This window comes from Balaenoptera borealis (genome assembly GCF_965194805.1).
Source record: "Balaenoptera borealis genome assembly, chromosome: 1".
In the NCBI taxonomy this organism is placed as follows: Eukaryota; Metazoa; Chordata; class Mammalia; order Artiodactyla; family Balaenopteridae; genus Balaenoptera; species Balaenoptera borealis.
Genome location: NC_138860.1, coordinates 154,282,396 through 154,302,424, shown reverse-complemented (window position 1 = coordinate 154,302,424; position 20,029 = coordinate 154,282,396). Strand labels below are relative to the sequence as shown.

Here is a 20,029-nt window from a genome sequence, read left to right as displayed (position 1 = left end):
AATAGCCAGGTCATGGAAGCAACATACATGCCCATTGACAGACAAATGGATAAAGAAATTGTGGTACATATACACAATGGAATATTACTCAGCCATAAAAAGGAAAGAAATTGAGTCATTTGTTGAGATGTGGATGGATCTAGAGACTGTCAAACAGAGTGAAGTAAGTCAGAAAGAGAAAAACAAATATCGTATATTAATGCATATATGTGGAACCTAGAAAAATGGTACAGATGAACCGGTTTGCAGGGCAGAAATTGAGACACAGATGTAGAGAACAAACGTATGGACACCAAGGGGGGAAAGCTGCGGGTGGGGGGGCATGGTGGTGTGCTGAATTGGACGATTGGGATTGACATGTATACACTGATGTGTATAAAATTGATGACTAATAAGAACCTGCTGTATAAAAAAATAAATTAAATTAAAAAATTTAAAAAAACCTAATACTTAACTTTCTTTGGGTTATTTGTATGGAAATATGTTAATATAAATGTTTCAGACATTACATGAAATTCCTACAAATCTTATATGTTCTGGTATAATGTTATAAGTCATTATTGTAGTTATTACTTTAAAATGTATACCTCAGAAATAATGAAATTTCCTTGTCAATTGCATTATTATGCACTTTCATCAAATCTCTAACCGTGGTCATTTTAAACTTAAAAGCTTCTGCACAGCAAAGGAAACCATCAACAAAACAACAAGACAACCTACTGAATGGGAGGAGAAAATATTTGCAAATGATATGACAGATAAGGGATTAATATCCAACATATATAAACAGCTCATACAACTCAACACACACACACACACACACACACACAAATCCAATTTAAAAATGGGCAGAAGAACTGAATAGACATTTTTCCAAAGAGGAAATACAGATGGCCAACATGCACATGTCAACATCGTTAATCATCAGAAAATGCAAATCAAAACCACAATGCGTTATCACCTCACAACTGTCAGAATGCCTATCATCAAAAAGAACACAAATAACAAGTGTTGGTGAGGATGTGGAGAAAAGGGAACCTTCTACACTGTTGGTGGGTATGTAAATTGGTGTAGCCACTGTGGAGAACAGTACGGAGGTTTCTCAAAAAACTAAAAATAGAACTACCATATGACCCAGCAATTCCACTCCTGGGTATAAATCTGAAAGAAAAAGGAAAATCCAAAAGATACATGCACCACAATATTCATAGCAGCATTATTTACAATTGCCAAGATATGGAAGCAACGTAAGTAGTCATCAAGAAGTGGCCATAAAGAAGATGTGGTATAGATATATACAATGGAATACTACTCAGCCATAAAAAAGAATGAAATTTTGCCATTTGCAACAACATGGATGGACTTGGAGGGCATTATGCTAAGTGAAATAAGTCAGACAGAGAAAGACTAACACTATATGATATCACTTACATGTGGAACCTAAAAAATACAACAAACCAGTGACTATAACAAAAAAGAAGCAGACTCGTAGATATAGAGAACAAACTAGTGATTTCCAATGAGGGGAAGGGCAATATAGGGATGGGAGAGAGGGATATACAAACTACTGGGTGTAAGACAGGATACAAGGATGTATTGTACAATACAGGGAATATAGCCAATATTTTATAATAACTGTAAATGAAGTGTAGCCTTTAAAAACTGTATTAAAAATTTTTTTAAAAAGAAAGAAATGCTCACTTGGGGGATAATATTATAAAAGTAAATAAATAATTTCCATAAAAATCAGGATACTGGATTGTTCTTATGGATGAGGGAGGGTTGTGATTTTAAGGGACTACAGAGAGGGCTATTGGGATGGCTGGCTAGATTCTATATCCTGATGGGGCAGGTGGTTAAGAATGCTCATCTTGGAAAAAATCATCTAGCAACATATATCTTATGCAATTTTCTGTATTTGAGTTATAGTTATCAGTTTTAAAAGCATAAAAATTAAAAATGACGTGTTCAGGACTTCCCTGGTGGTCCACTGGCTAAGACTCTGTGCTTCCAATGCAGGGGACCCGGGTTTGATCCCTGGTCACAGAACTAGATCTCACGTGCCGCAACTAAGAGTTCGCATGCTGCAACTAAAAGATCCCGTGTGCTGCAACTAAGACCCGGCACAGCCAAATAAATAAATAAATAAATGTTTTCTAAAAAAAATGACATGATCAAAGTAGCAACAATATGACCGATAACTTTACCAAAACAATAGAATGATAGCTTGAAAGTGCTGAAAGAAAATAACTGCCAACTTATAATTCCATAACCAGAAAAAAGCATCTTCCATAAACTGAGTTAAAATAAACTTTCAAACAAAAGAAAAAACAAAACAATAAACCTGGGAGAATTCATCTGCAATAATGAATTGCAGGCTAAAGGACATACTAGAATTCAATAATGAATTGCACACTAAAGGAAATAACTAGAGTATCATGAAAGAGGAAGCCTGGAGACGCAGTGCAGAATGAAGAGCCACAAAATGGTAAAATATGATTACATCTAAATGAGCATCACCTATATAAAATATAATGATGCGATATGATGCTTAAAATATACAAACAATAAAAACAGGATAATAACAGTATGTTAAGTGAGGAGGGAAATAATAAAATTAATATGTTCATTTATATTCAACTTTAAAAAAGTACTTGTTTTAATCTTTAATGTAACCATCAAAAGAATAAAAAAAGAAAGTAGCACAAGTTAATGTGGTAGAAAATTAAATAATACATGCTCAAGCCAAAAGGAGGCAAAATAGAAGGAAATACAGAATGTAGAATGAAAACAGTAGATTTATATCCAAATATATCAGTACGTATGTTTAATACGAACAGACTAAATACTACAATTAAAACACAATGATTGCCACATTGTATAAAAATGTCAATATATGCTATTTAAATTTATTTATTTATTTATTTTTATTTTTTGGCTGTGTTGGGTCTTTGTTTCTGTGCGAGGGTTTTCTCTAGTTGCGACAAGTGGGGGCCACTCTTCATCGCGGTGCACGGGCCTCTCACTATTGTGGCGTCTCCTGTTGCAGAGCACAGGCTCCAGATGCGCAGGCTCAGTAGTTGTGGCTCACAGGCCTAGTTGCTCCGCGGCACGTGGGATCTTCCCAGACCAGGGTTCGAACCCGTGTCCCCTGCACTGGCAGGCAGATTCTCAACCACCGCGCCACCAGGGAAGCCCCAGTATATGCTATTAAAAAATCCCCTTAAATATCAACAGAAAGGTTCAAAGTGTAAGAATGAAAAGATATATTTTCATTCCTCTAAAACACTAAGCATATAAAGCTATTTTAGCTATAGCAATATCAAATAAAGCAGACCTAAAGAAACATTATTACTAGAAATAAAGACTTAAATAAATACTATAATTCCATTTATATGCATCTAATCACATAGCTCCAAAATATACAAAGCTTAAACTGTTAGCACAGGGAAATTAAAACAGGCAAATTATATTGGGAGATTTTAAAGAACTGTCTCTCAGTATCCAATAGAATTGGCAGACAAGAAAAAGTCAGTAAGGATAAAGAAAAACTGCACCACATTAGCAAACGTGACCTAGTTGTCAAGCACACTAAACTAAACAAAAACAGATATCATGTGTTTTTTCTTAAGTGTACTTGGAATAAAAAATGACCATATCCTGGGCATAAATAAGGTCTCAAAAATTTCAGAAGACTGAAAAATCAAGTGTTCTCAAGACACAGCAGAATAAAGCAAAAAATTTTTTAAAAAAGAAAAAATAAAATTCCCCCACCCAAAGAATGTTTGGAAATCTACCAATACACTTTTAACCCAAAGGTAAAAGAAAAATTACAATGGAAATTAGAAATAGTAGTGAAAATATGACACTACTTAGAAAGAAATCTATAGTTTTAAATACATGTATACACTAGGAGAAAGCCTAAATTTAATGATGTGAATAGTCACCAAAAGTTTTTAAGAGAAAGATCAGCAAATTAATTCCAAAGAAAGGAGAAGAAGAGAAATGATATAGACCAAAAATTAATAATGTAGGAAAAATACATACAACAGAGAAATAAAACCAAAAGTTGTTTTTTCAGGGGAAAAAAGTAATAAATCTCATAATTCCTTTGTGAGACTTATAATAATCTCCCTTTTATTACCATCATAGCTAAGTGATTAAAAAAAAAAAAAAAGAGCAAACATTTATTAAACAGTTTCTATATGCCAGTGTCATTCTAAGTATGTTACATATGCTAATTCTACTAATACAAGAAACCTATCAGGAAACTGTTAACAGAGAAGTAATTTGTTGAACAAACTGGTTCCAGACAGAGCCTTCATAAAACAGCACACAGCTGGTATGTAGTAGCAACTCAATACATCTCAGCTAAACTTACTCATCAACTTCAAACTGTTAAAATTTAAACCATACTATTCCCTGGCAAATCACGTACCCTACCCTTCCTGATTTATTCTTTCATTATATTATTTTGGCAAATTTATATAAAAATCAGTACTTTAAAAAATAATTGGAAGATCTGGCAACATTGTGCCTGAATTCCTATATGGCAACACTTAACTAGGGCTGAGTAGTAGCTTTCTCCTCCAGAGAGGTCATAGACTTACTTTCTCTATTGGTCACAGTACTCAACACCTACCCTAACTTTTGAATGCATCTGACTTCGTGACTTCCTGGATTTCAGGATAAAGTCTATGCTTCCTATTCTGTTTTTTCCACGATTTGGCCCAACAAGAACCTTCTGCTTTAACTGGATTATACCTAACAATTTCCAGAATGAGTTTTATATAAAAACATGAATTTCTAGACAGTATAGGCTTATAGGATTAAGTCACATTCTCTTTATTTCAAAAGGCACCAGAAACTGGGGTTCAGATGTGATAGCAAAAGGACTGGGGTCTTTGTTGAAATGATCTTAGATTTTCTTGAATTAAGTCAAAATGCTGAGTGTTTTCTCCTCATTCAACTGGGTTTTATTTTCAATAGGATCTTTTGTGATCACTGACTTCCATTAGCTTGTTTGAGGTGGGTTCTCTTCATTTATAAATGATTGTCAAACTATGTTTCACACTTCTCTGTACTAATCAAATATTTAATGATTTTTGAAGGACTTTTTCACTGTCCCAGAAGAGGCTGATATTTAAATTCTTTGTGAAATAAAAATACCTTTTTACTTTTAAAAATTCTTTGTGACATAATTTTAAAAAACCTAATGTTTATATTTAATAAGGTCTACCTTTGTCTGTGAGTATCCTTCAAGTAGGACCAACATGGACTTTGTGTCTAGGGAGTGTGTTTCAGTGTACAGCTCACAATATGTGTCTCTGGTATGTTACTGTTTGTTTCTGAACATGGATCTTGTTTTCACATGTTTAGGTTTAGGCATATTATTACACTTATATGTATCAGATTGTACTTTGTGGGTTTATCTCTGTAGAGTTTAGTGGTTAAGATCAAAGAGTATTAATCTGGATTCAAATCTTGGCTCCAACCAACCTAAATAGCCATGTGACCTTATATAGAAGTCACAACTTTTCTGAGGCTCAGTTCCTCATCTTTGAAATAGTACTTCTTAATAGTACTTACTTTGTAAAATTATTGTGAGGATAAAATGGAATAATAAATACATGCATAATGCCTGGCCTATAGTGAATGTTTAATAAAGTTATTATTCCTATATAATCAATTTCAGTTTTTCTCTGGAAGAACAATAACATTTCCTACTTACGCTTTTTATTCTTATACTTAATCGTACACTGTGCCACACTGTTTTAATCTTTCACACTCATTTTTTAGTTTATAAAATAATCATTGGATTATACAAGTTCCTTATGGAAAATCTGATTTCATGAAAATATCCCCAGTGCTTTGCATAGCACAAGGTACAGAGCATGTAGATATTTGATGAAAAATGTTCAATATATACTTAATGAAAGAACATAGGCAAAAAAAATGGCTAATTTGAAGAGTTTGTGTTCAGGCTGCTCTTAATGTAAAACCATTTAAGATACTGAGATTTAGTGTCCAGTGTAAGCCAACATGAGCCACCTTACTGCCTTCCATTCGAGAAAGGCAGGTCAGGGACAAAACAAATTAAGGTAATTAAAAGAAGTGATGTGAATGCCTTTCACTTCTGAGTAGGACGGGGTTGTTTGTGTGTGTGTGTGTACATGTATACTTATATCTGTATTGGTTTTTTGTCTTTGTTTTTTTAAGGCATTAGAAAGCTGCTTAAACAACAGTACTAGTGATGCCAAGATTCTTGAGGGGAGAGGTGAGTTAATAGGCTGCAGCTGTTATTTTCCTGGGGTCATTTGTGGATTCTGAGAATAGAACAAAATGTTGAGAATCTATGCTTTGTCACAGGTCCACTGCCGGAGGACAGATAAACCAGCAGTGTTTTGGCAGTCTTACTATGCTAGATGGACAAAATTAAAAATCTGAGAGGCCAAAACCCAATGAGACACGATGGGTGCAAAATTGAGCTGATGGGTCCCTCAAGACACTCGCAGAATGTCTGAAACTATGCACGGTGAAAGCACAAAAAAAAGCTCAGCAAAAGCCTCTGAAAAGCAGAAGGGATTTTCAGCTATGAGAAGGAAGGGGCCTAGAACCACACCAACTCTCAGGTAAAAGCCCAAAAGGCTGAAAATTAAGAACTCGACAGTTTTGGGGTTTTTTTTTTTTTTTTTTTTTTTTAATATTTAGGATTTAGAGAAAAGCTGCAAAGATAAAGAGTTCCTGTACACAGGAACTTCACCCTTCACCCAGCTTCTCTTAATGTTAACATCTCATATAACCACAGTAAATTTTGCAAAACCAAGAAATTAACATTGGTACAATACTATTACCTAAACTGCAGACTTTATTTGGATTTCACCAGTTTTTCCAATAATGTACTTTTTCTGTTCCAGTATCCAATACAGGATACCATGTTGCATTTAGTCATCATTTCTCCTTAGTCTCCTCCAATCTGTGACAAGTTTCTGTTCTCCCTGTTTCTCATGATCTTGACATATTGGTCAGGTATTTTGTAAAAAGCTTCTCAATTTGGTTTTGTCTGAGTATTCTCATGTTTAGACTAAGGTTATGGGTTTGGGGGAACAATATGACACAGACGTGCCCTTCACATCCCCTGATATCAAAGGATACATGCTATCAACATGAGTTATCACTAGTGATGTTAATCTTGATCACTTTGATAATAAGGTGGTGTCATTTGCCGGATTTCTCCAGCTAAATTACTATTTCTTTTTTCCATGCTCTATTCTTAGACATAAATCAAGTCCAGCCCACACTCAAGAGGAGAAGAATTAAGCTCTATCTCCTGGAGTGGGCGATATCAACAATTATTATTTAGGATTCTTCTGTAAGGAAGATTGGTCCATTCTCACCGTTGGTCATTCATTGTTTCGCTTACATCAGTGTGGACTCATGGATATTTATTTTATTGTTTGGATTATAATCGATACTAATGCTATTTATTTCGTTGCTCAAATTATTCCAGAAATGGCCACTGGGGCTCATTCAGGTTGCTCCTGTGTCCTTTTTTTTTTGAATTTTTATTTATTTTTTATACAGCAGGTTCTTATTAGTTATCTATTTTATACATTAGTGTATAGATGCCAATCCCAATCTCCCAATTCATCACACCACCACCACCACCACCACCCCCCGCTTTCCCCTCTTGGGGTCCATACGTTTGTTCTCTACATCTATGTCTCTATTTTGATATGCCCCTATTCCCCTCACCTTTTTTGAACAATTCCTCACTTTCCACACTACAAGATGTTCTGTGCTAATCTTCTGTTTTCCCTGCTCCACCCCGAGAATTAGCTACTGCTCCAAGAAAAAAGCCCTGGTAACTTTCATAGAAAATAGGTATTTAGAAATACGTGATAGGTATTAGATCTGGGAGCTGGGTGTCCTTGTTGCTATTGGGTTGTCACTCCTTCTAGGCCCTTTCAGAGGGCAAAGACAGGAAATATGTGTGTATACTAGCCCACGTATATTCATATTTCTATATCTCTGAATTAATCTATCTGTATATATTAAAATAAACATGAATTAAAACTGTCATCTCAGACTCTAATCCAACTTCACAGGGTTCATTCTAGCTTTTTCCCATCTTGTTTCTTTATAACTTCTTTTTTCTGACAATAAGAAACCTGGTTGTTTTATCCACAATTTATTTACTTATTTATCCAACTCTCATATACATGTATTTTCAGAATTGTTAATCCATATCCCTGTGTGAAACACATTTATCTACTAGTGCAGGGGTTGGCAAACAGCTCCCAGGGCAATTCTGGCCCTTTGCCTGTTTTGGTACTGCTGATAGCTGAGAGTAATTTTTACATTTTTAAATGACTGGGGGGAAAAAACAGATATTTCATGAAAATTACATGAAATTCACATTTTACTGCACATGGATTAAAGTTTTATTGAAACACAGTCATGCTCATTTATTTATGTGTTGTCTATGACTGCTTTCGTGCCATATCAACAGAGCTGAGTAGTTGTGACAGGGACCCTATGGCACACAGACACACGAAATATTTACTATCTGGCTCTTTCCAGAAAAAGTTTGGTGATCCCTAAACAAGAATATAGTGATCATGTAGTTCTTTTTGGCTTTAGTGTTACAGTATCCAGCCAAAATACCATATTCCAAAGTAATTTAGATAAACTAAAGATAAGTCTTGTATTTTTAATACTGCTAGTTTATTATAATCTACATTAAATCTTCAGAAGACCCAACATCACACTTTTAATTTTTAATACAATAAATTTAACTCTTTCTAATGTACATTTTTCTAGGAGTTTTGACAAATGCATAAAATTGTATATCAGTCACACCAGTATATCAGGCAGTTCCTGTACCCTAAAAATTCTCCTGTGAGGCTGGTTTCTTTGTAGTCGACAGCTTCTGCATCTCCTAACTTTTGCTATTTTAACAATGTCATATAAATAAAATCATACAATGTGTAGCTTTGGGGTTCTGGCTTCTTTCATTTAGCAAACTAAATTTAAGATTCATCATGTTGTAGCATACATTAATAGCTCATTCTTTTTTATTGCTGAATTATATTCGATTGAATGGCTATACCATAGTTTGTTCACCATTCACAAAGTGCATCTTGTTTGCTTCTAGTTTTTGGTAATGATGAATAAAGTTTCTATAAACATTCATGTACAGGTTTCTGTGTGAAGATATGCTTTCAATTTCAATTTCAATAAACAGCTAAAAAAAGGATTGCTGGGTCATATAAGTGTATGTTTAAACTTATACAAAACTACCTTCAAACTGTCCTCAGAAGTGGCTGTACCTCTGGGCATTCCCACCAGCATTGAATGAGAATTCCTGTTGTTCCATATCCTTGACAGCATTTGCTACTGCAAGTTTTGCAGGGTTTCTTTGAGGGGTGGGGGGATGTTTTTGTTTAACAAATTCTAATATGTGTGTAGTGGCATCTCAGGTAGTTTTAATTTGCATTTCTGTAATGACTATTGAGCATCTTTTCATATGTTAATTGGATAAAAATATCTGTTCAGATCATGTGCCCATTTTTAATTGGGTTATTTATTTTCTTGTTGTTGAGTCTGAAGAGTTGTTTTTATATATTTTAATTATGGATATAAGTCCTTAATTATATATGTGATTTGCAAATATTTTCATTCAGACAAGGGCTCCTCTTTCTATTCTCTTAACAGTGTCTTTCACAGAGCAAAAGTTTTTAATTTCAATGAAGTTTAATTTATCAATAATTTTGCTTTTCCTTTATGGATCATGTGTTTGGTGTCATATCTAAAGTCATTGCCCAATATAAATTAAATGGATTTTCCACTATGTTTTAGGTCTATGATATATTTTGAATTATTTGTCAAGGAGTTTGTTTTTGTTTTCGTTCATCGACAACCATGTGTTAAAAAGACAACAAATGCAAAGACTCCATTTAATTGACTTTGTACTTTTTTCAAAAATCAATATTTGTGTGGGTCTATTTCCAGAGTATCTCTTCTATTCCTTGATATCTGTGTCTATAACTTAGTCAATATCACAGTCTTCACTGTTATGCTTTACAGTAAGTCTTAACATTAGGTAGTGGGTCCTCCAACTTTGTTCTTTTCAGAACTGTTTTGGTTTTTCAAGTTCCTGTGCTTTTCTATACGTCCTAGAATCAGCTTGTCAATATCTATTTAAAAGCTTGATGGAGTTTTATGATTTCATTGAATCTAGAGTTCAAACTGGGGAAAATTGACATCTTAATATGGAGTCCTCCAATCCATGAATATGGTATATCTCTGTTTAGTTCTATCTTCTTTGATTTCTTTCAACGGTGTTTTGTAGTTCTCAGAATGCAGATCCTGCATTAGGTATAATCCTGTTACAATTATACCTAAGCACTTCAATTTCTGGTGCTATTGTAAACTGTATGGGTTTTCTAAATTAAAATTCCAATTGTTCATTGCTGGTATATAGGAAATATTACTTTCTTTGTATTTTGTGACATTGCTAAACTCACTTATTAGGAATTTTTCTGTAGGTTGTTTGGAATTTTCTACATAGATAACCATATCCTTTGCAAATACAGTTTTGTTTCTTCCCTTCTAACCTTTATGACTTTTATTTATTTTTCTTGTCTGTCTGCCTTATCTAAGACTCTCAGTATGATGTTAAAGGAATGGTGAGAGAGGGCATGCTTGCCTTGCTTCTGAGCTTAGGGGGAAAGCATTCAGTCTTTCACCACTAAGTATAATGTTAGCTGTAGGTTTTTCAAAGATGGTCTTTATTAGGTTAAGGAAGTATCCTTCTACCGCAACTTTACTAAGAGTGTTTAACATGAATAGAGTTGAATTTTGTTGGATACTTTTTCTGCCTATTGAAATGACACTGAGAACAAATATGTATTTAATCTGTTAATAGGATGAATTTACACTGCATTTCTGGAATAAGCCCACATGATTATGATGTATTTTCATTTTTATATACTGCTGGTTCTAATTTGCTAATATGTTGTTAGGGATTTTTACATATATGTTCACGAAGGATTTTGGTCTGTATTTTTCATTGTCTGGTTTTGGCATCAGAAGAAATGTTGATATCATAAGATGAACTGGGGAGTATTCTTTCTTCTATTTTCAGGAATGTGTAAAACTGGCATTATGTTTTCCATAAAGGTTTCGTAGAATTCACTAGAGAAAGCCTCTGGGCTTAGGGTTTTCTTTTATGGAAGATTCCTAACTTTAAATTAAATTTCTTTAATAGATATACAACCATTGCAATTATCTATTTCTTTTTGAGTTAGCCTTGGTAGTTTATGTCTTTCAAGATGTTCTTGAAAGTTATGTCTTTCAAGAAGTTTCAAATAGTTTTAACAGCAATGTAAACAGAGCAGAAGACAGGATTAGCAAACTAGAGGACATTTCAAAAGAAAGTATCTAAACTAGAAAGAGAGAGAAAAAAAGAATTAAAAACATCAAAATAAGCATAAGATACATATGATATACAGTCTAAAGACCTTATATAAATGTAATTGGAAATTCCAGAGGGACAGTAAATAGATATTGGGGCAGAAGCAATGTTTAAAGAAAGCATGAGTGGGTTTTCCAAAACTGATGAAAGATATCAACCTAAAAATTTAAGAAGCTCTGCAAACTTAATGTAGAATTGATCCAAGAAAATTACATCTAGGTATATCACAGTACAATTACTAAACACAAAGTTGAAGAGCAAATCTTAATTGCAACAGAGGGGGGAAACCCCACATTACTGCAAAGGAATGACATCTGACTTTTCAACTGACACAAATGAATGGCTTCTTTAAAGTGCCCAAGGAGGGAATTCCCTGGCGGTGCGGTGGTTAGGACTCCACTTTCACTGCTTTCACTGCCGAGGGCACAGGTTCAATCCCTGGTCAGAAAACTAGGATCCCATAAGCCATGCGGTGTGGCCAAAAAAAAAAAAAAAAAAGTGCCAAAGGAAATAACCACCAACCTAGAACTTTATAACTTTATATCTAGTACACCCTACATAGAAGTAAAACCATGATGTTTTCAAACAAACAAAACTGGAATTCAAAGCCAGGATAATAACATGAAAGAAAGTACTAAAGGGAGTTTTTTGGGCAGGAGGAAAATGACCCAAAAATCCAAATGGGAATATCAAATTGCAGAAAAGGATGAAGAATAATAGAAAGGGTAAATATGTGATTAAAATGAATAAACATTACTATGCAAACAAAATTAATTTCTTGTGTTTTATATATGTAGAATTAAAATTCATGATAATAGATGTTCAAAAGAAGATGTGGGTTAAAAAAAGAGTTAAATGTTTTTAGGTACCAACATTACTGGGGAGGTCAACAAAGAAATAATTTGTTATATATGCAAGTTGAAATCTCTAGGGAAATGAATAACAGAATAGTAAAAAAATGTATAACAAGTTAATAAAAAGGAAATGGATAATTTAAAAGTTACTAATCCAAATAAAAGCTGCATCAATCTACATAAAAATTCTAGATTTTCATTATTGGAAAAAAATCTCATGTGCTATTCACAAGATACGCACTTTAAATATATTGATAAAAAGCAAAGGATGGAAAAATATACACCATGCATATACTAGGGAAAAGAAAGCTGCTATAACTATACAACTAGTAGACAAAACATACTGTGAAACAAGAGATATTACTAGAAACAAAAAGGGAACCTTTACATAAGAGGTTTGTATCGTAGTCTGAAATCTATATCCAACTAACAATTTGGCTTCAAAATACATAAAATAAAATTAACAGAACTAGAAAGAAAAACAGACATATTCACAATCATAAAACTTGAAACTTTCATGAAATTTGACACCTACCTACCACTACACAGAAAAAAATAATTCCAACAAAAAGCCTTTAGAAGAAAACATATGATACAATCTTGAACTAGACTGATGGAAGAAATTTTCACATATTGAGGTATGGGGAATCATTCTGGCTTGTACATCATTTGGCTTGGACTTTATGCTAACTAGAGCCAGCAGTCTTATGGTCTGTCAAATGTACATTGTACAATTGCTTTAACAAAAAACAACAACAACAACAAACAACAAAAATGCACTTTGCACTTACCAGACTGTTTAGAATGTCCACTTGGAAGACAGGGATAAATGTGGGCCCTTTCTATGACACTAATGCTAGTACTCCTTCGAAGATGTGGTTCCCTTCTCAGACACTGTGGTCATGCTGACTCGCTGTGTATGTGCTAATCAGTCTCTTTTGAAACTTTGAAGGACTGTACCCCTGTCATGTCTGATGTTTGTTCTTTGTTCTGACAAGATATGAAACTGCAGTTCAGGCATCGAAAATGGAGCCAGGTGGTCACTGTGGATGTGGTTTCAGACATGTTCCTGCATCACTAAGACCTTGAAATTTTCTTAACTGTATCAAACTCAAGGATACCAGCCAGCTGCAACCTTAAGGTCTCAAGGTCTCCCCCGTGACTCTACAGCCATTTCGGACCCTAACCAATCCTTACTTAACTCATCTATCTAACTGTAACTCTCCGGTTTTTGCTGATATAAGCCTCCTCCTCCACTTTGTCGTCTGGCAGAGCACAATTCAAGTGCTTCTCCTTCACAATTCAAGTGTCCTCAGCTATAGTCCTCAGTCTGGCTCTAATAAAACTCTTTTCTATTCCTATTTTGGATTGTTTATTATTTCTGTTGGCAAGACAAAAATTGTAAAAATGCTAATAAAAAAAGATAAATTTGATTCATTGTACTTAAGAACTTCTTTTCATCAAAAGATACCATTAAGAGAATGAAAAAGCAAGGCACAGAGTGGAAAAAGAAAATTGCAAAACATATATCTGACATATCAAAAATCAATATGGAACTTTAACAAAACAAAAAAAGAGACAACTCAGTACAAAAATGGGCAAATAACTTGAACAAGTACTCACAAAAGAGGATATCCAAATAGCCAATAAACATATGTACTAGTCATCAGGAAACAGCAAATTAAAACCATGCTGTGATAAAACTACTTCTCACTATCAAAATGCCAAAATTAAAATACACACACACACACACACACAACCTATCAGTAGTAGTGAGGACAAACTGAACTCACACACGCTGGTAGTGGGGGTGTAAACTGTTAAAATCACTTGGAAAAGTCTTTGGCGGTATCTAGTAAAGCTTAATGTTTACACGCTCTATGAGCAATTCCACTGGTAGGGACATACCCAAATAAAATGTATACAATGTTACCCAAGGATACATAAGCTGTTCATAGCAGTTCTAAAATAGCTCAAACCAGAAACAACCCAAATGTCCATAAATAGAGGAATGCATAAATCAATGGTAGTATTTTCACACAATGAAACACCACGCAGCAGCAAGAGTGCAGAACTATATAACAAGATGTCTGTATTGCAAAAATACCTGAATTGAAAAAACAAAATAAAATAACTAAGAAAAAAAGGGAAAAGACATGGTTGGATGTCATTTGTATAAAGATCAAAAATATGCAATACTAATCCTGCTATTAGAAGTTAGGATGTTAACCCTGGGAGTGAGTCACTGGGACTATCTATATTACACTTTGAAAACAAATTTAATTTAAAATCAATATGCATACAGAAACTTTCAAGAGTACAAACTGATGTCAATGTCACATAATCCAGTTATATCCCCAGGACTAAGCTTGGTGTCCAACATGACTCATGATAAACAACTGTTTTTAAATTAATGACTGAAACAGGAAATCAAACACAAAAAGAATAATATACTGTAATTATTTCCCAGCTGTTGTTCATATATATGTTTATTTGCCTTATGTCAGAAAGTATTCTCATACTGATCTTCTCTAATATTAAACCTGATAAACCTGACCTCTTCTTTTCCTCTTTTAAGCTTTAATTAACATAAAAATCAGCTGAGAAACTTCTCGAAAATACATATGTGTCATCCCATCTCTCGTTCTACCATTTAATCAAATCTGTTTGCAGGAAATGGAATTGCTTTATTCTTGGCCACAAAACAAGGGTTCCCATATTTTGAAGGCTGTGAAAAAATGATCATAAAGTCACTACTTACTGACTCTTTATGAGATAGTTATCACTAACATTTTTTATAGTTCATATGATCTGTGTCAAACATTTTGCATAATGACTCAGGTCAAGCAGGAAGTTAGATACATTGCCTTTAGCAAAACCACTGACTTCCATTAAATGGAGGTTGTATCTTTTCTATTCCTTCCCAGTGATTAAACTTTGCGAGCTTTAAGCATCTCGGGTGGTTTTCATGCCTAATTATAAAAAGCCTTCAAAAGAAAAATTTAGAAACTAACATATAAATGTCTCTGATGAGCTTGATGTGATTTCAAGACGTTCTTTACCCGGTCATGGATCTCATCGCAGTTTGAAGGTGAACACCAATCAGAATGGAATCTGTAGGCATAAAAAACAAAGGTGACTTGTAGCTAGAGGGAGAGGAAAGTAAATCTTTCCAAATGCCAGACACAGAAAGTTATTTTTTCTTATCTCTATGTGATAACATAAAAAGATTAAAATAACATATTTTCTTTCTTTGACTGAGGACGAGAGGCAGATATAAAATCAGGTACTAATTCTCAACTGTAGTATAAAGTCCTCACAATATGTTCAATTAACAGTCTTAATAATAAAGTTTGACATGCTTTGGGGAGAGCATATCTATATATCTGACCATTTTAACAATTTCCATACATAATTCTTTAGAGGTTTATCTTTAAATAAAGATATAAATTTTTATATTAGAGCAATAACTCCACCTATAGTGCCTTTAAAATTAGTTCTTATTTTCCAGTCTTGGAATTAAACATGTCAAAGAAGAAGGAAAGCAACTATTCCTCTTTCTCATGCCCTTCCCAAACTCAAAACTGGCACTTGTATAATTAAGCTACTTTATTTGTTTTATACAAGTAATAATGAAAATTTCCACATCCATCTGATTACAATGCATCTATATGACATATTCTTGATAATTCCTTTATAAAGGAATGAGTACTAAAATGTTAATAGGTTGCTTAAAACTTTCTAACTCCCAGTTTGTTCTTACAAAGTTATAATTTTATGTGTTTACACAAAGTATAAACTGTTAAGCAGGATAAATGATTTACATAATCTGTTTTAAAGAATGCAATCAATAATGGATAATCAACTATATATAAATTTTAATCTCCTGCATTTGTAATAGGAAGTGTTGCTGCATTTATGGAAATATATTGGCAGACCTTGCTATTTGCTACATATGTAACACATCTTGAAAATCAGAGACCCAAATATGCAGCTCCAAGAGGATCTCTTCAATGATACTATGAGAGGATCCACTAGTCTGTGCTGTGGTATAAGAAATGATTACCTAGCAATCTAACTCCATTTACAAAAAGCAAAACCTTTAGCATGATTAAAAAGAATATCAGCTCCTTTTAAATTAGATTTGCTATTATTTCTTAGTCTGATTTTAGCAATAACTCTACAAGCTAATATAAATTATGTCATAATACTAATATTTATACTTTAAGGAGAAAACTGCTTCTGAAATGTAACACTTATAATCAAAATTGAAACCCTTGTATGGTGTGCTAACCCTATTGGAGATATTCTTTAAATAGGCTTAAAGCAAAAAGGACTTTCACTATAAATAAATTCATTTGCTTAGAGTCACTGATAAAGTTTTCAAAAGTCTGTTTATACATATACATGATTAAGGAGTCAGCTTTTTACAGCAAGCTTAGAGGAAAACTTATTTAATTTTAATGAATATTTACCCAGATAAACTAGAGTTGTATGTTCTGTCATATTCCCAATTTTGCCTGGGACATAAAATCTACATTTACATCAGTTTAAATTGTTTATTGATTCCAATGGATTGTATAAACATAGTATATTTCTTGGTGACCTAAAAGCCAGATCAGAGAATGTCTTATATTTAAAGATGTGGTACTGAGTGTGCTAAAAAGAACAAAATGTTTTTGTTCCTAGTAATGTCTTAAAGACATATTGTTTGACATATTTTACTTTCTTCTATAGACTAGATCTAGATCTTTTTTAGAAAATACACTCAAAGTAGAGGTGTTCTACGTTAGTGAAAGTAAAAAAGTTTATTTACCCTAGAAAGTACCCCAATAAAATTTTATTAACTTATTTAGATGTATTCAAACTAAATTGCCATTATATTCTTTTATTTTAAAAGTACCTCAAATTTCCTCAAGTCATAAGTAAAATACGTAATGTTTAATATTTGAATCACTGATATTCTTCTGGCAAAGAACTTATTTATCTATATTTACCCTCCAACATCAACATAAATGTGTAAATGCTGTTATCTACTCTAAACCATCCCCTGCATTGAAATATGAAAAAGGGACAGTTGACTTTGGCTACCTTCAATAAAGAATTTTTGAAAATAGCCTCAGTGAAGAATTTATCAACCTGGCTTCAAAAGCTGGGACAATTATATACAAGGATAAAATAACACAAGACTAAAATTGATATTTTACTATAGTAGTAGACAACTGGAGAGTTCTGCAAAATATGCAAAAAGGTAGAAAAATAAATCAATATTTATAAAAACATATCCAAGGAGATACAGGTAAAAAAATTCTTGAAAACCTATAGATATGGCAAAGAACCTAATCAAGAAAACCACAAGTGCTTAATTCTAAAAGTAGGGAAAAAGAGTGTAGCACCAACTGAATATCTGAACATCTGAGAAGACATGGAAATCAAAGAAAGTCCCTGATAACTTGAGACGCAAGTTACCAGACTTCAGTAGAAAAACCTCTCTTCAAGAGCTTCTCTTGAACTTTTAAAGCCTATAGATACACAGACATATATCTCCCTATGCAAATATACAGATGTATCTATCTATCATCTATCTATCTATCTATCTATCTATCTATCTATCTATCTATCTATCTATCTATCTATCATCTATCTATCTATCTATCTATCTATGTATCTATCTATGTATCTATCTATCTATTTATCTATCTATCTACCTGCCTACCTACCTACCTATCTATCTGAACTTGATCTCCATAGGCATAATTCTAATACACTTGAAGCAACATTCATCAAAATTCCCTATCTCAGGATGAGGGTCTCTAGCATACCTTCATATACCCATTTCGAATGCTTACAGGGCTAATGAGGAAACGGATAAATCTATCTGTTCAAGACAGAGATGTTTTACTACAGTTTCCAAACTGATATACTCTTGTTTGAATCATCAGTTTTGAGATGAACTTTTGAAAGACTCTCTACAGCTAATTTAAACTTTCTTATTTATGCCTGACAGCCCTAAGTACGTTGTAGGAATTTGGTGTGCTACTTTAGCTTTTTGATACCATTTGTAAAGATAGGTTTTATTTCTATGTGTTGAAGGTATATCTCTTAGGTTTTCAAATTTCTATAAAATTTCTTAAATACCCAGGGTTGGGTTTTTGGTTTTGTTTTTTTAATTTATGACAACTCTTGTTTTCTATGTTACCGTGAGGGAGGCAGGGAATTTCCAATTTGGATTCAACAACAACAAAAACAGATGAAGAGGAATTATTTCTTTCACATTCAAATTATAACAAGTGTCTAACTTTGTTTGCCAAAGCATTTTTAGAGGGAGAACTAGAATCTTTACATAAGGTTAAGATAGATAGATGATTAAGATTCTCTTGGCAAGTTGGGGGTAGGTAATTTGAGGAAAATAGGCGCCATGTACCAATAATATATAGTATCATCATTATCACTAAAAGGAAAATATAACCTATGCTATTTTTGTACATAAGCCATGACTATAATATTAAATCTCTATGAATCTACTAAAAACAAACTATCATATACTCTATTTTTCACTTTGGGAACTACAAAATTTAATTAGGGTTAAAGTGACCCTAATTAATAAACTCACTAATAGTTAATAAACTCACTTTGAGAGAACTGGGCTGGGGAGGAGTATCTAACATTGTATAATATGCAATATGTTCTAAACAAAAACAATTTAAAGTAAGTCTCTTAAAATCAGATGATCCCTTTACAAATAATCACATCACATACATAATTACTGCCTGCTCTTTTCTAATGATGATTATTCAAAAATTTAGTACAGAAATAGAGACCAGGCATTACCTTTCCCTGAGAGAAGCACGATTTAACACAGGGCTTGGAGAATGCTTCGGTATTGTAGAGGGTGCTGAATGAACGAGTAAGGTCCTGGATGAATGCTGGGGCTTGCTACATGACCTTGAACTCAAATAGTCATCACATCTTTCCAAAGAGTCATTGAAGTCTCTCCCATGAGGTGTTCTGATGACCTGTTTAAAAATTTTTTATATATATACATATATACATATATATATATATATATACACACACACATACACACAGGATATATATAGTGACATTATACACACACACACACACACACACACACACACACCCTTTGTAAAAGTAAAAAAATCAAATATAATGCCACAGCTATATTTGAAGGTAAATTTCATAATGTAGCAATCATTACTACCACTATATGACTAGACATTAACTACATCTGATTATTCATTCCACATGTCCAAAATCTACAGAACTTTATCAATTCCAATGGCTTTTGAGTAGGAATAGGGTAAAGGTAGGGATGTATATATAAAACAAAGGACAAATACACATGAACTAATGAATGATAGTCTAGTTTATCTATGAGGCCAAACAAAACAGAATTTCTAGTCCTCATACTCATTCATTGCTTCATAATAAATCAGGGTAGATAAATGAATAAATTCCTACCCTTGTAGAACTTATATTCTAGTAAAATTTACATTCTAGTAAGGAGAGAGAGATTTAAAAACACACCTGGAGTCTGTCATACAGAGTAAAGTAAGTCAGAAAGAGAAAAACAAATACCGTATGCTAACACATATGTATGGAATCTAAAAAAAGTAAAATAAAATAAAAATGGTTCTGAAGAACCTAGGGGCAGGACAGGAATAAAGACGGAGAA

The 20,029-nt window shown here is 33.4% G+C and overlaps 1 protein-coding gene across 8 annotated transcripts in view; it reads right to left on the bottom strand.

Moving 5' to 3' along the window:
- The window catches only part of SPATA6 (spermatogenesis associated 6), a 154,529-nt gene that overhangs the window by 40,548 nt on the left and 93,952 nt on the right, over positions 1-20,029 (bottom strand). For 6 of the 8 annotated variants that reach the window (XM_082371218.1, XM_082371215.1, XM_082371214.1 and 3 more), the window contains 2 exons: positions 19,165-19,349; positions 15,348-15,447 (listed from right to left, as the gene is read on the bottom strand). In XM_082371218.1, coding sequence (XP_082227344.1) covers positions 15,348-15,447; positions 19,165-19,349 — 285 coding nt within the window. The remainder of the gene's footprint in view (positions 1-15,347; positions 15,448-19,164; positions 19,350-20,029) is intronic. The other 2 variants (XM_082371216.1, XM_082371217.1) reach the window with 1 other exon arrangement.